Source organism: Prunus mume, linkage group LG1, assembly GCF_029339155.1.
Source record: "Prunus mume cultivar Tortuosa linkage group LG1, ASM2933915v1, whole genome shotgun sequence".
NCBI lineage: Eukaryota > Viridiplantae > Streptophyta > Magnoliopsida > Rosales > Rosaceae > Prunus > Prunus mume.
The window spans coordinates 16,596,072-16,611,357 of NC_142698.1; the positions used below are offsets into that span (position 1 = coordinate 16,596,072).

Here is a 15,286-nt window from a genome sequence, read left to right on the forward strand (position 1 = left end):
TCCAAGTATAGCCGGGCGGCTACACTATTTATTTCATAAAAAACAAAAAGAGGACCAGCCTATCGCCTTGCGATTCGGCATCCACGTGCCAACATTTTTTTTTTAATAAAAAACGTTGTATAGCCGGGCGGCTATACGCTTTTTTATATTTAAAAAAGAACGGCTATACTATTTATTTTATTTTTTTAAAAACCCGAGCTGGCGACTGACCCCGTGCCACGTGTCAAAAATAGTACAGCCGCTCGGCTATACTATTTTCATATAACGTCACCACGTGTAAAAACGTATAGCCGTGTGGCCATACTATTTTTTCAATAATTAAAAATCGTAGTATAGCCGGCTATACGCTTTTCATAATAAAATATAAATAAGGGGACCCGCCTGGGGCTTTGCGCCATTTTGCCACGTGTCAAAGAGTACAGCCGGCGCGGAGAGACTATTTTTTAAAATAAAAAGTAGTATAGTCGGCCGGCTATACTGCTTAAGTATATTAGGATCAATGGGCCCACATGACCCACTAGACCCCAACTGGAACCTTCAGAAACTGGGAGTAGAAGCTAGAAACTCAAAGCCCAGACGCCTGGAAGACGCAAACTGATACCAGGAAGAAGAGAGATCAATGGCAGGGACGTTAGTATCTAGGGCCTTCCTTCTTCTTACCGCCTCTAACTACAAGTCCAATCCTTTCTCCTTTGTTCTCAGTAAGCGTCTCATAGCCATAGCTGCAGCCAACCACTCCAACAAAACCATCTCTTTTGCTTCTTCTTCTTCACTCACAGAAAACCACCACAGGAGGTTGCTTCTCCCACTATCGCTATCTCCTTTTCGTACCTTCAATAGTGTTAGGTTCTTCAGCTCCTCTGAATCCAGCACCAAAGTCAATACCAAGGTTAACTTCTCTCTCCCTTCAGACGACGAAGACGATGACGAAACGACGACGAAAACCCCCACCAAAGAGATCGACAAGTCGAAGCTCCCTACCCCGTACGACCCTTTCAACAAGAAGCCCACCATCGAGGACCCAGAAGACCCAAAAGACCTGCAAGAAGTCTTCCACAAGATGCGCACCGATGGCCTCACCAACAATGCAGTCAAGATGTTCGACGCATTGTCCAAAGACGGCTTAACCCACGAGGCCCTGGAGCTCTTTGCTCATATCAAGGACAAGGGTCATATGCCAGACGTCGTTTCACACACTGCCGTCATAGAGGCCTACGCCAATGCCGGCAAGACCAAGGAGGCTCTCAAGGTGTACCTGCGCATGTTAGCCTCTGGGGTCGCCCCGAACGCCTACACTTACACTGTTCTCATCAAGGACGCTGGCTGCCGACCCCAGCTGTAAGTTCCTTGGGGATGCCAAGAAGTATTTGCTGGAGATGATGGGGAAGGGAATGCAGCCCAATGCCGGTACCTACACGGTGGTGTTCGAGGGGTTTGCGAGGCAGGAGGAGAGGGCAGAGGAGGGGAGGGAGTTGCTGGTGGAGATGAAAGGTAAGGGGTTTGTGCCGGACGAGAAAGCTGTGAGGGAGGTTCTTAAGAGCAAGAGAGGGCCTGTGGTTAGAAGCGTCATCAACATTCTCTTCGGCCAAGTAGATAGATTTGCTCGTTCTATGTTCTCGTTTTTGTTTTGAAGTTTGGAACTTGAAATGAAATGCCAATTCAAACAATTCAAAGTTAAATCTCTGATGACTGGTGAGAAACAGAGGAAATATTGCTCTTCAAAACAATTCAAACTTTAGGACATGAGACATAACTTTTTCTTCAAGAAATGTTTAACACCTACGTAAATTTAAAAACACACCTACATTCACTGATTATAATGTCAAACAAAATACATACGTGAGAGAGAGAGAGAGAGAGAGAGCAGTTCAAAATTAATTCCTATAGCTCTTTTAGAAGTATCGTTCAATTTGATTCTTGTAAACACGCTGGAGTAGCAGCATCTCCCAATCTCATTGACCACGGATGCCCCACAAACACAAATAGCGGCGGCAGCAGCAGCCTCTAACCCACCATGGTGCTGGAAAACTTATGTCTAAGGATGCACGTAACCCACCAATGGTTCTGCAAAACTGATGTTTACGGATGCACATCTAATATCCTTGCTTGGTAGGGCATTCTGATGCCCTGTGGCCAGACCTCCCACAATTGAAACAGGAACCTCCAAAGCTTCTGGAACTGCAAATTCAGATATAATTTCAGTTGTGCAAATTTGAATATCAATCAAGGAGCAACCACTACCCTATGGGACCATAAGTTGAGAAAACCTTATTGATTTGAATATCAAACAGTAAGCTATTCTAGTAAATTAAAAGTTCATTATGCCAGGAATGCAATCTCTTTCCATCTCAGTTAGTTGAGCCCTGACTAATACATAACGCCGGTTTAGACCCAAGTCTCATTTCAGAGAAGGCAATTGATTATTAGCATAAGAGTAGGGAGGGAAAATTTTGAAAGAGAGATTAAAAACAAAGAAAAATAATTCCCAAACTCATCAACAATGTACACTAAGAACTGTCGTTGCTGGCTCATAAGTTCATAACAAGTTCAGACTCTGTATATATTTTACCAAGTGAGCACATTCTTCTACTTGAGATTATAAGATCACTGCACTATTAGATGTTTTTAATTTGCTAGCGTAACGGTTATTCTTCTTTCAATGTTAACTCAAGAAAGAATGAGAAACTTGAAATGTGTAGATAATATACCTGTCTCGGGATGATGACCTGCTTGATGGTCTACCTCCAATAAGCCAATCATCATCTATGCTTCTTGAAGTCCGAGATTGACTGTTGCTATTTCCATAACTTCGACCACCACCTCTACCACCACCTCTACCACCACTCCTAAATGAATCATCAGCACCATCACTGGAACCCCAACCCCTGGAACTTCTAAAACCTGATGATCCTTGACGATCCCTAGAACCTCCCCGTCGACTATTCCGATCTCTGCCTGAAAATCTGCCATAGTAGTCATTCACTGGCCCATCATCTTGCAGAGCTGGCAACTGACAACACAGAATAATACATGCACATAAACATCTCTGTTAGTAGTTTTTTCATGCAAAAGCTGCTATTATGAGAAAGTGACCGAAAGCAAAAGTAGACCTTGGTTATCTTGGAAATAGTGTTTCCAGGAGGTATTTGTCTATTTAGTAACTCTTTTGCAATCTCTTCTGGAAGATCAAAAACTGCTCCTTGAACCTGATATTATCACCATCAAATTTTTTTTCAAGTGAAATGAATTAAAGCACTGGATCAAAATAAGCATGAGATGTTGTAAATACAAACCCTTTCGTCCGCAATTATATGTATTTTTCCAACTTCATCAGCAGCTGCAGAATAAACATCTGAAAGAAACCCAGTGACAGATCTAGCAGACAGGAACCCTCTGGCAAAAGCTGGATCTCTAATAATTTGCAATGTCGTCCATCCCTGCATATAATTTTCCAGTTCAAATAATATAACAAAATACCAGAGGAAAGTTCCAAAACACACACACCCCCTAAACCCTAAATCTCACTCCACCAAGAAAATAAACAACCTAAACAGAAAATTAAGCCTAAATTGACTTTGATAATTACCTGCTCGTGAGTGATAAGGGACCGGGATGATGGAGGTCGAGAAAATCCACTCAACTGTGCTAGTGCAGCAGCAAGGGCATTTGTTCCCTGTTCATCAATCAATTTCTGTGCAGTTGGTGTGAAAAATTGTACAGATTCAGGATGAACTCCACTGAGAGTAGCAACCACGTGCTGAGCAGAAGATTCCAAAACTTCTTCAATAGTTGGGGGACTAACAAACTCAAACTTGCACCCCACATCACGCTCAAGAGTTCTAACTGTTCTCCTCTGGTTGTTAGTAAACATCAGAACGGCAGTACCTTGTTTCCCTGCACGTCCAGTACGCCCAGAACGATGTACAAATGTCTCTGAATCATTGGGAAGTTCATAGTGGATCACCTGGAAAAAGAAAAGGAAAAAAAATTATTGAGGCCACAGGCTTATCAAGGTGTTGGCAACTGAACTCTGGTAAAGACATACAGAGTGGTAATAGTTTCATATAAACGTGTACTAGGACCAAAAGAAGTATAATTAAAATTTGATTAGGAATCATAGGTAACTCCTGGAGCTTACCAAATCAACATTGGGAATATCAAGTCCACGGGATGCAACATCAGTGGCAACAAGCACAGTGAATTTCCCTTGCCGAAAACCATTTAATGTTCTCTCTCTTTGATGCTGCGATATATCTCCATGCAATGCCTCAGAAGCTATGCTAGTTGTTAATGACATTGAGACTTCATCAGCATCTCGTTTTGTTTGTGTAAAAACAATGGTCTTCCCACCCTTTGCATAAACCTGAAGATATGACATTCTTCAGTGCTATGCGATAAATGTTCCCTTTTTGAAATAATGTATAACTATGCGGATCCATCTTATGACAGGTTATGAGATACCATGGCAATAGTTAAGTTCTATCAGAAAGCCATGCATATGAAACATCTGTCAGTTCAAATAGATATAATCAACATCACCATCCGCAGTTATGAGAAAATTAGATACCATGAGGCAAGAAAGTTCTTTTTTTTTTTTTTTTTTTTCATAGTATGTCAGTTATGAGATATCATGACAATGATTAAGTTCTATCAGAAAGGCATGCATATGAAACATTCCTCCTTTTCAAATAGTGGACTTGGCTGGCTGAGATTTCTAACACATCAGAAGTTACAATATTTCCCTATCTTGTTCAAAATGAGCCAAAACAAGACAAAAATAAAGAGTTCCAACTCTTACCGTTATAAGGTCACTAAGAATGGTCCGCTTTGAAGATCCAGTGGTTGATAAAGCATAAAGTTTGATCCCTTCTGCAAGCTTCTCCTCTTGGTCACCAACCTTTGGAAAATAAGAAAGGATTTACTTTCCACTTTACAATATAAACATAAGAAATGCCGAATTAGGACTTTGACATTACTTTAAAGTTTAAACAACTACAACTTCCATTGGCTTTAAAATCCAGTATACATATTTGTAAGCTTAACTCCATGCCATATTCTAATTGCACAAGATTATAAACAAAGAAAAGAAAGAAACCTAAAGAATTAACATTTACCAAATCAATCGTCAATGGGTTGTCCAAGTATTTCCGTGCTAGTTTTTTCACCCAAGTAGGCATAGTTGCAGAAAACAGCATGCTTTGCCTCTGAGTTGGAAGCTTTTGCAAAATTACTTCCACATCCTCCTCAAATCCAACAGCAAGCATTGAATCAGCTTCATCGAGTACCAAATATTGAACTTCGCCCAGTTTGAGGCTGTTACCATTAATCAGGTCAATAATTCGACCAGGAGTTCCAACCACCACATCAACTCCACGCGAGAGAGCACTTTGTTGTGTTATGTACGAAACTCCCCCATACACACAAACAGTGTTTAGATAAGGTGCAGATTCTTTAATCTCCTTTTCCACTTGTTTCGCTAACTCCCGAGTAGGTGCAAGGACCAGAACTCTAGGAAGATAACCAGTCCGCCTATAAAAGGAGAAAATAGAGAAATTCATCAAAAGATTTTCAAAAAATAATATTCTTTAGTTCTAATGTGTGAAAAAAAAAATTGGTACCTATGAGAACTTCTTTGTTCATCATCCTCTGTGAGGCGCTTCAGTATTGGAATTCCGAAGGCTAATGTCTTTCCAGTCCCAGTCTTTGCACGAGCAATGATATCTCGACCTTCCAATGCAGGTACTAGCACAGCCCTCTAAAATTTTAAAGAAAAAAGTAAGTAGAAAATCATCATACACATACCTAGATAAACATTTTTGGATACATAAATATAAAAATGTTAAATTTGACAAGAAAAGGTCACTGTGTGATGAGATTAAAATATTTACGCGCCAATAAGACAAACAACGCAACATGGGAGTATGAACAAAGAAAATGCAGGTAGATAATGGATAATGTTATGAAGGGCACCAAAATGTTTTAATCTGCAGAAAGCTTACATACCGCCATACAAACACACAATCTAAAGGATGATGCTCAAAAGGGTTGTGACAAAAACTAAATTAGAGTAAGTTCATCATTGCAGGAAAAAAAAACATAACTTTTAAAATAAAAAGATAAGAAAAGCAAAACCAGAGAGAGGAACAAAGTACCTGAATGGGGAAAAGGCTTGAAATGCCACGTTTCTCAAGGCTGTTGACGAGGCGCTGGGGCAAACCCAACTTGGAAAGAGCGAGCTCATCATCATCACTGGCAGCAGAAGCTGGCTCAGTTTCAGAGTCATATTCCGAGTCCGAGTCCAGAGAGTCTTTAGAGAAGCCACCGAGCCCTTTGAACGCCTCTTCACTGAGCACCGAATTGGGCGTTGCAATAGCTGAAGCAACAAGACTAGACTGCCTGACCAGGCCACTCTTGGCTCTCAAAACACTGTTAAAGTGAGGCCTATCTGGAAACGCAAGAGAAAGAGAAGGGCTGCTAGTTGTAGCTGTTGTTGTTGTCGTTGAAGCTGCTGCTCTTCTGTAAAGCTCACTACATGGAGTCTGGGGATAGATAGAAGAAACGCCTATAATAGAAGTCATTTCTGCAACTATAGCAGAAGCGGCTTTGCTCTGTTCGCTCTAACTCGCCCTTCTTTCTTCTCTTATCTCTTTGACCCCAACGTGCTCGCTGAAAGTCCCAAGAGAAAAACAAGAAGAAGAAGATAGAGGATAATGAGAGAGACAGAGAGGCTCAAAGATAATTTAGGTCTGAAGATATGGGAACGATGAAGGGGCGGCCTCTGTAGGTTTAATATAGAGCGAAAGAGAAGAGTGAGTGTGAGAGGGAGATAAGGCCACACTACACCCTTTGCGAATGTATGGCCTCCCAAACCTCCACCTCGGTTTTAATGTTTCGCAGAGCCTCGGATATTTCTTCTCGGGTCCAAATTCAAATTGCGACTTGACCCGAAAACGCCGGGCTTTCTTCTACCCGGTGCCGGTAGTTACTATTATTATTATTATTATTATTATCCTCTTTCTTTCTTTTTTTCTTCTGTTTTTTTTTTCTTGAATCCAACCTTTCTAGGCACTAGTGTATTGTATTACAATGATCTAAACCATTTATCTTTTACGTATTGCATATAAATTTAAAATCATTTGACCACTCAATATGTTTTAATGGTTTTCAATTTATTTAAGGGTTAGTTTGAGAATGAAACACTTCTATCTATGAACGTATTTTTAGAATCGCTTTATTAAAGAAACGTCAACATTTTTGATCCACAAGCATTTATAAGTTTTTCTCTCGAGCACTATTTAGAAGCTCTATGAAGCACTTTTAATCCTTTTTAAAGCATTTCCTAATATGCCCTATTTTATTTTATTTTTAACGAATGACCTATAATTAAAAACTTAAAAAATAAACGATTTTGATAATTAAAATAAGGATAGACCTCACAAGATGTTCTAGCAACCTTCTCTCTAACCTTCTCATTTGGACCTTCTCCCTTCTTTGCTTGACATGTGTCATTCTCCTTACACTTAAAACAATATCATTAATATATTATACTAGCTAACTTTTGTTTTCCAAGTTTACCCTTATTAAATGTATTCAATTTATCCAAAAACATTTCACAACTTTCTTACTATCTTATTAATTTTTTTCTAACGTCAATCATTTTTTTTAAAGAACATATATGCTTTTTTTTTTTCAAAAAAGAGGAAATGTCCGTTTTTTTTAAAACACGAAGGACTTTTTTTTTTTTTTCTTTTTCTATCTAAACCCTTTGTTTGTTTTTTTTAATTTATTTTAAAAAAAAGGGACATTTCCTCTTAAAAGCAAATATGTTCTTAAAAAAAAATTAATAAGATGGTAAGAAAGTTGTGAAATATTTTTAGATAATTGAATACATTTAATAAGGGTAAACTTGGAAAACAAAAGTTAACTTGAATAATATATTAATGACATTGTTTTAAGTGTAAGGAGAATACACATGCCAAGAAAGAAAGAGAATTAGAGAAGGCCACAAGATTCCCCTAAAATATTTGAGGAATACATAGAAGGATACTGCAATTCTATAATTTTATAATTCTATATCTGGGGTCAGTTGGAGTTCGATTGCCAACCAATTATGGACTGACTCACACTATTTATGTTTAAGGGAAAATTAATATATATTTAATTAATTAATTAGGGGTCATTATTAGGTAACGTTAACATAAAAAATTTTAAAAAAGGTTGGAGCTATTTTCATAATTTTCATGGTGTATTTTGTTGATTAGTTGTACAGCGGGACTGGAAGGGTTCCAGCCAGTAAAGCATTTCCTGTGAGGCCTTTGCTTGTTCCTCCTCCTCCTCCTTCTTCTTCTTCCTTTGATCTTATCGCAGGCGACGGTTTCACATCTCATTCGCAGATCTCCAAATTGACCTTCACGCCTTGACTACCTAATTTTTAGTTCTTCAAACGCTTCAAAGGTAAAGTTGCCTTCAAGCTTTCGCCTTCAATTTGTCTTCCCAATTAAATTCAGTCAAAACCCTTTTTTTTTTTCTCCGCAGCCAATTAAACGGAGATGTTTGCCCGTTCTCGATTTCACTTTTTTTTTTTTTTTGATGAATTTATTTTCAACGGTTGCAGGCATTTCAAGCAATTCAAATAGAGTGTGAGGGTTAGGGTTTACGAATTCCCCACCCTTCCCTCACTTTGGTGGAATTCTTCGACTTCTAACAAGCGAAAATATTGCTTAGAGATATTGATAAACACTTCTGCTCAGGTTTTGATCATTGACTAGCTCAAAGGGGCTTGGTTTGATTAGAGGTTTTCAAAATGGCGGCATCCGTCCCAATCTACCTGAGCATTGTCGCTTTTTTCTGCACTGTTGGAGCCATGGCTTTGGCCATTTCGCACATCTACAGGCACCTCATGAATTACACAGAACCTACTTATCAGAGATACATTGTCCGAATTATCTTTATGGTCCCAGTGAGTATTTAACGAAGAAAACCCCACTTTGAAATGTTGTCATTTGTATCATTTGGATTTTATCATACCCAAATTTTCTTATCAGTTTCGTTGCATAGCTTTTTAGAGCTACGGTTACATTATTTCATTCGACTTTTGTGTGAAGTTAACTGAATGAATTTCTTCTTTGTCATTTACTGAGTTTTCGGCATGTCAATGTTAATCGTGGAGTGGTGATTATCTTCTGGTGCTGTTTTCAATTTCCTTGTGTTGTTTACTCTTGAGGTTGCTGCTTGCATGTGCTATGTATAGATTGTTTATGCATGAGCCTTTTAAGAAAATTTCCAGCATAATTGAAGGGATAAATGAACAATACGAGGGTGTGTTGCAATTGAGTGCTCCAGGACCTTGTAGTTCCTGTTGGTTCCACCACTTCCCCACCAAAAATTGAGGAGAACAGCAGTTTTCTGTGTTTTTTTTTTTTTTTGTTTCCTTTATTCGTCTTGGTTTTGAGATATTTTAGAGGTCGCACCTTGGAAATGCTTGTTTCTGTTGAATTTTTACTTACGTAACCAATGTGATCTTTATTTTCCTTGACAGATATATGCATTGATGTCTTTCTTATCCCTTGTTTTACCTGGGAGCTCAATCTACTTTAATTCCATCAGGGAAGTGTAAGTGTTTCTTTCATTTGTATGAAGCTCCCACTGTACATGTAATTACTAAATATTATGTTCCTTCTCTGCCCTTGTTTCCCTTGTTTAAATAAGAACGTAAAACGGGGAGAAAATAAGGTGATCTTCAGGTAACATGATAGGATAAATTCAACAATTTCACACTTCTTCGAGGAGTATTTCACCATTTTACCCTTAACGTCTGGCTATGAGGGTGACCTCTTGTGGAGAGGGATTTGTGAACCCAAGGGCAAATTTCCCCCTCCCATTTGCTACTTCTCTCTCTCTAACCTGTTTATTACAAGCTGGGGCTTAAGTATCTGTTTCTCTGAGTAAATGTAGGCAATTACAAGCTGTATCTTTTATCCTCATGCTATTGCTATATTCTTTCTGTTTCAGTTATGAAGCGTGGGTCATTTATAATTTTCTGTCGCTGTGCTTGGCATGGGTTGGTGGCCCAGGATCTGTTGTCCTAAGTTTAAGTGGTAGGATTCTAAAGCCTTCGTGGGTTCTGATGACATGTTGCCTCCCTCCCATACCTCTTGATGGGTGAGTTCACAATCTATGCTTAATTTGCCAATATCTGCAAGCCAGGAATTTCCGGTGTAAGAAAAATCACAGAATTCTATTATTACATGGGATCTGTGTACTATTTTCAAATGTTAGCAGTGCTCTTGGTCTTTCATGTATTACTTGTAAATAGCCTTGTTTTTATTTACATATATAAAATCAGAATCTCTACATAATAGGCAGAGCACTGCATAGCTAAGGAGATCTCTGGAAAATATGGAGGTTTCTTATATAACAATATGTCATAATGTTGTATTTATGAGATGATGATGAACTCATACACTTAAAACTGTTAATGCAGGCGTTTTATACGTAGGTGCAAGCAAGGCTGTTTGCAGTTTGTTATACTGAAGCCTGTATTAGTTGCCGTTACGCTCATACTTTACGCAAAAGGGAAATATGCAGATGGAAATTTCAGTCCAAATCAGTCGTACCTGTATCTCACTATTATCTATACAATCTCATACACGATGGCTCTTTATGCTTTGGCATTGTTTTATGTGGCTTGCAGAGATCTGCTTCAGCCATTCAATCCAGTTCCAAAGTTTATTATAATCAAATCTGTTGTTTTCCTCACTTATTGGCAGGTAAACATGCGTCTCACTTTATTAGTGGCAAAATTTTTAAAGATGCAAACTTTGTTTGGTGCCTTGTGTGTTAGCAATTTGCACTTATCTGTGGATCGCATGCTTATGCATTAAGAGCAAAAGATGTAGAATGTTTTTTTTCCTGTTGATAGGGAGGCTCATGTTGCAAACTTATTCAGTACGTTTCTGACTCTTATTGTCTACCTTTTAGGGTGTGTTGGTTTTCCTTGCTGCCAAATCTGGATTAATAAAGAATGCAGAGGATGCTGCTCAATATCAAAATTTCATAATATGTGTTGAGATGCTAATTGCTGCTGTTGGTCATCTATATGCATTTCCCTACAAGGAGTATGCTGGTGCAAATATTGGCGGGCCTCGAGGTCTGACTGGAAGCCTTGCACATGCCTTAAAATTGAATGACTTCTACCATGATACAGTCCACCAGGTGAGCCTTTCAAATTGTTATTTCTGCCATGGCCTAGCATAGATGGTTATATTTCTCTTTTAACTTGGCTCAACCTTTCTGATGAGTATATGTAACTGTGCAGTTTGCCCCTACCTATCATGATTATGTACTTTACAACCATAGTGAGGGTGATGAGGGAAAGAGGAAGTATCGGTCACGCACGTTTGTGCCGACTGGGCCAGAGATGGATGCTGTCAGAAGAAACAAGCACATTTTTGGGAACAAGATAGATGACATACAGCTTTCCAGTCTCTCATCTTCTAGTTCAAGCACTCCCAATAACTCTGGCCCAATCCCTGATTCTGCAAATTCAGATGCAATGAAGTCTTCCCTGCTTGTTGATACCTCAAATGCTTCATCAGTGCCATATGACATGTCACTTATTGACTTGGACTTGACCAGCTACCCCGCAAAGGTTCCTTCAGCAAATGAAGGTGGTACTAGGTGACAAGAACAGACTGTGGTAGCCAGTTATGAAGAATGTTCATACCGGGAAAGAAGTATTAAAAGGGTTATGGGGTTTCGGTGAAGCTTCATTTGCTTAATTGTGTGGTGATATTGGTGTTGGTATACTCCGTCTACCGCTCTTCAGTTTGATGCTCTGTCATCACAAACATCAGGCTTCCCACTGAAATTGTTTTCAATGGCTTGTTAGTTCAGTGTGCATTGTAGATACAGAAAATCTAATTGTCATACTTGCTAGATCACAATAGGAAACAAGAAATTGATTTTGTTTTTTTTTTTCCTCCTTTTTTGGTTGCCCAATGAAGAGTTCTGTTGCTTATTGGATTCTCATAGACTTGATATCGAAATTTTTTTTTCTGAGTTGGGCCTTGGTACATGGTTCGTCTTGTTGTTCCTTTTGTATTCTTGCCAAACAATCAAGGAGATGAGAGAGCAGTTTTAATTGTAGTTACCAATAATGATTTTACCAGTTGCATGGCAGTGCAATCAAAGATGTTTTGATATACTCCTATTATGTATGTGATTGTGCAGGTTTGACTATCCTTTGTTATTGAAATGATTGATTGAGGTTCTGATTCTTACATTTGATGAGGCAAGGATGATGCAGACTGACCGTGCTAAAATGCTAGTCTGGCAACCATGACTATCGGGTTTTTCGTCACGAACGAAAGCGATAGTCTTCTGGATATGATTGACTATTAATTTTTGTGTTTGCTGAATTAGCTTAGAATTTTGTTTAGTTTGCTGAGGTGGAGCAGAGTTTCTTAGAGAGCCTTAGACGCTAAGTCCTCCCATGACTCTTGGTGCATCTGGTTTGAAACTTGAGATGTTGTCATGAGCACGGGAGTTGAAAGAGCGACTATATAAATTGCAGCATGACCTACTTATAATTCATAAATAGTAAACTTGTAAAGGTAGAACATGTAAAATGTACGGGTTGGTTAAGACTTACATTACATGCATTAATCTCTTCTATAATTGGTATTGACTAACTTTTTAATAACTATTGGGGAGTTGATGCATTCTCTTTATTTGGTATTGACCTTTTATAATAATCGTTGGACAATTTTCTCATCTCACGCAAGTCACTCAGCAGCCTTGGCTTATCTGTCTTACTCTGTTGCTGCTTCTTCAAACAACTCAAAGCTAGTTTTATAATGGCATTTTTTAAAGTATTGAAGTTAGAACTCAACTTGGTTGAGGATTAATGCTCAAATGGCATAAACTAGTCCTATCATCTACATAAACACTCCTAATGAAGTGAAATCTGGCTATGTAGAATCCATTTTTTAGGCTATTATTGGGTTGTTTTCCTTAAAAAAACATATAATTAAGTGTAATCGGTTGCATATAACAGTGTGTTTATTTCTCTCATAATTGTGTGTAGTTGCAACGTAATAAGAAAGATAAATACAATGTTGTATAGAACCGGTGACTGAGAAGTTTTCTCATATTCCGAGTGCTGATTAGAATAACCTGAAAAGATGATCAAGTTGGTAAAAGCAAAAAAGTTAAAAGGATGATGGCATCATAGCATCATAGAACCTAACGATCCCATTTCTCTCATGCAATAACAAGAGTGAAGGAAAGAAAGTCCAAGAAGTAAAAGGGAAAGCCAAAACACAAAAGGCACGTGACCGTCTATCTAAAAAGACCATGAGCTTATCCGACCACGTGTTAAAGTAAAGAAAATTACTATATAGGATTGGGGAGAGAGAGAGAGAGAGAGAGAGAGAGAGAGAGAGAGGGATGCTAATTTAGAAGAGAAGAAAAAGCAATGAGGCAGCAAGCAAGCCAAGCAGTCTTGGCTAGCTAGCTCCTGTGGCGGCCCACTGCTCGCTTGCCCAACTTATGACTTCACCAACACAGGTTCGTATAATTTATGCACTTCCAGACTCTCAAACCAACCTTTATATTTCTCTTTAAACCCCCCACCCTCTTCTTCAACCTCCATCTCATAACTCCTCTCACACACCCAAAGGAAAAGACAACTAAGTCCTCTCTCTCTCTGTTTCTGTCTCTGTCTCTCTGTTTTCTCTGTTCTCCCTCTAGCTAAGTTCCTCAATGGCCGCCCTGTGGGGACAGAGCATTCACCATGTGGGCCCAAACCCATCAATCAGTAGAAGTAACTCATTGAATAGCAGCAGCAGCGGCAGTGGGTGCTATTACAACAGCTACATGGAGCTGAGCAGCAACAACTACACGATGATGGAGAAGAGGCAGCTTTTTCTTAGAAGCTATCAGTTCAGCAGGAAGAAGAGCCTGACAGAGAGGATCAAAGGGTCTTTTTGCAAAGCCAAGAAGGTCATATGGCTGAGGCTGCGTTCAGCTCGGAAGCTTAGGAAGTTGGTCTGCTTTAGACTCAGATATGGACTTGCCTACCGGAGAAGAAGACTCTGCCGTCTCCTGAACAATTACCACCATACCCGCAAATGCAATAACTCCTACTGTTTCTGGTAGAAGAAGTACTGGTACTCTTGTAATTTCTATTTTTTTTCCCTTTTTTTTTTCTTTTGGTTTTCTTTATTTTAGAAGAAAAAAGTGCCAAATTTTGGTGTTGTTCCCACGAGTTAACTAGTTATATACATTATTTCCATTCTATTTATTTGGTGATGCTAGTTTTTAATGTCATGCTATTTTTTATTTCTATTTTAAGGGTGGGGGTTTGGGGTAATTTATATATAATTGGTGTGAGAATCCCAAAATAATAAAATCTTAGTTTATGTATGATGAGATTGAGAATCTCAAAGTAGAATGGAATGGATACCATCTTCTAAGGGTTTGGTTTCTGGGTTACACAAAGTTTGAGGTCCATTTTTGGCTTGGAATAAGGCAGCTGTTGGCCTTAGCAAAGAGGCAAATGGGAACAAAAATTTGTGCAATTCAATCAAGTTGAAAGTTTGAACTCTATAGGGAGGGCAAAACCCAAAAAGGTCAAGCAGCAGCTCAAGGATCCAAGTTTGAATGAAAGATGAAGCAAAAAAGTCATTGTTGGGGAACTGTGACTTTTGCACCTTGCATTGCATGCTGCCCTTAGACTGTTTAAAGTCCTGTTGAAATTGATCACAAAAGCAATAGCTTTTACCCTTCATATTCTGTTTACACTTTGCCCCTTTTTCTTTTGCTTTTTTGGTGAAAACCCTTTTTTCCTAGTGATCCACTGGTATTGCCATCTCCACTGTTGCTTGCTGCACATTCAGATTATTAGGGCAAAGTGAGGTTGAGGTTGATTGGTATTTCCGTCACTAATTTTATGCAGGATAAATTAATAAGAGCCAACCAGACTATGTGACTCAGCTTTAAGTGTTCTATAAGCTAGACTGCTTATCTTATTAAATTCCAGCTCATCTGAGTTAACCCTTTTTCTTAATCATGATATTCTTGATTAAAAAGTGTTCCTACTGCCAAGATTACGCATAAAGATCTAATCTTTTTAGTACATTTTTTATTACTGGCAGAAGAAAGTGGCATGGTTGAGCATGCTCTTGCTCTTTATACAAATATATTATCACGGCATGGCTTCATTGCAAATCAACGTCAGATGTTGGTGGAATATATGAATGATAAAATGAGCGGGCTAGATTGA

The 15,286-nt window shown here is 38.8% G+C and overlaps 5 protein-coding genes across 5 annotated transcripts; 4 read left to right on the forward strand and 1 right to left on the reverse strand.

The window, feature by feature from the left end:
• The first annotated feature begins 511 nt into the window (after positions 1-511).
• LOC103344530 (uncharacterized) lies at positions 512-1,477 on the forward strand. Its single transcript, XM_008248127.2, has one exon. It carries the CDS (start codon positions 620-622, stop codon positions 1,340-1,342), a length of 723 nt encoding a protein of 240 aa, XP_008246349.2. The 5' UTR covers positions 512-619; the 3' UTR covers positions 1,343-1,477.
• On the forward strand, positions 1,377-1,679 carry LOC148921160 (uncharacterized). Its single transcript, XM_089043288.1, has one exon. The coding sequence runs from the start codon at positions 1,377-1,379 to the stop codon at positions 1,629-1,631; it is 255 nt and encodes an 84-aa protein (XP_088899414.1). The 3' UTR covers positions 1,632-1,679.
• Positions 1,680-1,690: 11 nt separating this feature from the next.
• EMB1138 (DEAD box RNA helicase (RH3)) lies at positions 1,691-6,885 on the reverse strand. Its single transcript, XM_008248125.2, has 10 exons — positions 6,153-6,885; positions 5,619-5,755; positions 5,115-5,529; positions 4,799-4,897; positions 4,139-4,363; positions 3,587-3,964; positions 3,294-3,437; positions 3,111-3,206; positions 2,709-3,010; positions 1,691-2,178 (listed from the first exon to the last, which is right to left on the reverse strand). The coding sequence occupies exons 1-10, from the start codon at positions 6,576-6,578 to the stop codon at positions 2,094-2,096; spliced, it is 2,307 nt and encodes a 768-aa protein (XP_008246347.2). The 5' UTR covers positions 6,579-6,885; the 3' UTR covers positions 1,691-2,093.
• Positions 6,886-8,102: 1,217 nt separating this feature from the next.
• On the forward strand, positions 8,103-12,205 carry LOC103344528 (organic solute transporter ostalpha protein (DUF300)). The gene is made up of 7 exons (XM_089043294.1): positions 8,103-8,454; positions 8,615-8,959; positions 9,539-9,612; positions 10,012-10,161; positions 10,484-10,769; positions 10,981-11,214; positions 11,318-12,205. Exons 2-7 carry the CDS (start codon positions 8,804-8,806, stop codon positions 11,681-11,683), a joined length of 1,266 nt encoding a protein of 421 aa, XP_088899420.1. The 5' UTR covers positions 8,103-8,454; positions 8,615-8,803; the 3' UTR covers positions 11,684-12,205.
• A 1,208-nt stretch (positions 12,206-13,413) lies between these two features.
• LOC103344527 (uncharacterized) lies at positions 13,414-14,305 on the forward strand. Its single transcript, XM_008248123.3, has 2 exons — positions 13,414-13,569; positions 13,753-14,305. The coding sequence occupies exons 1-2, from the start codon at positions 13,552-13,554 to the stop codon at positions 14,158-14,160; spliced, it is 426 nt and encodes a 141-aa protein (XP_008246345.2). The 5' UTR covers positions 13,414-13,551; the 3' UTR covers positions 14,161-14,305.
• The last annotated feature ends 981 nt before the right edge of the window (positions 14,306-15,286 follow it).

Bases quoted from the DNA above. Each gene is read 5' to 3' on its own strand.
- LOC103344530 (XM_008248127.2), top strand. From the start codon at position 620: ATGGCAGGGACGTTAGTATCTAGGGCCTTCCTTCTTCTTACCGCCTCT.
- LOC148921160 (XM_089043288.1), top strand. From the start codon at position 1,377: ATGATGGGGAAGGGAATGCAGCCCAATGCCGGTACCTACACGGTGGTG.
- EMB1138 (XM_008248125.2), bottom strand. From the start codon at position 6,578: ATGACTTCTATTATAGGCGTTTCTTCTATCTATCCCCAGACTCCATGT. The intron at 4,898-5,114 runs GTAAATGTTAAT...TATTTTCCAAAG, and splicing joins ACCCATTGACGATTGATTTG to GTTGGTGACCAAGAGGAGAA. The intron at 3,207-3,293 runs GTTTGTATTTAC...TGATAATATCAG, and splicing joins ATATAATTGCGGACGAAAGG to GTTCAAGGAGCAGTTTTTGA.
- LOC103344528 (XM_089043294.1), top strand. From the start codon at position 8,804: ATGGCGGCATCCGTCCCAATCTACCTGAGCATTGTCGCTTTTTTCTGC. The intron at 8,960-9,538 runs GTGAGTATTTAA...TTTCCTTGACAG, and splicing joins GAATTATCTTTATGGTCCCA to ATATATGCATTGATGTCTTT. The intron at 10,162-10,483 runs GTGAGTTCACAA...CTGTTAATGCAG, and splicing joins CCTCCCATACCTCTTGATGG to GCGTTTTATACGTAGGTGCA.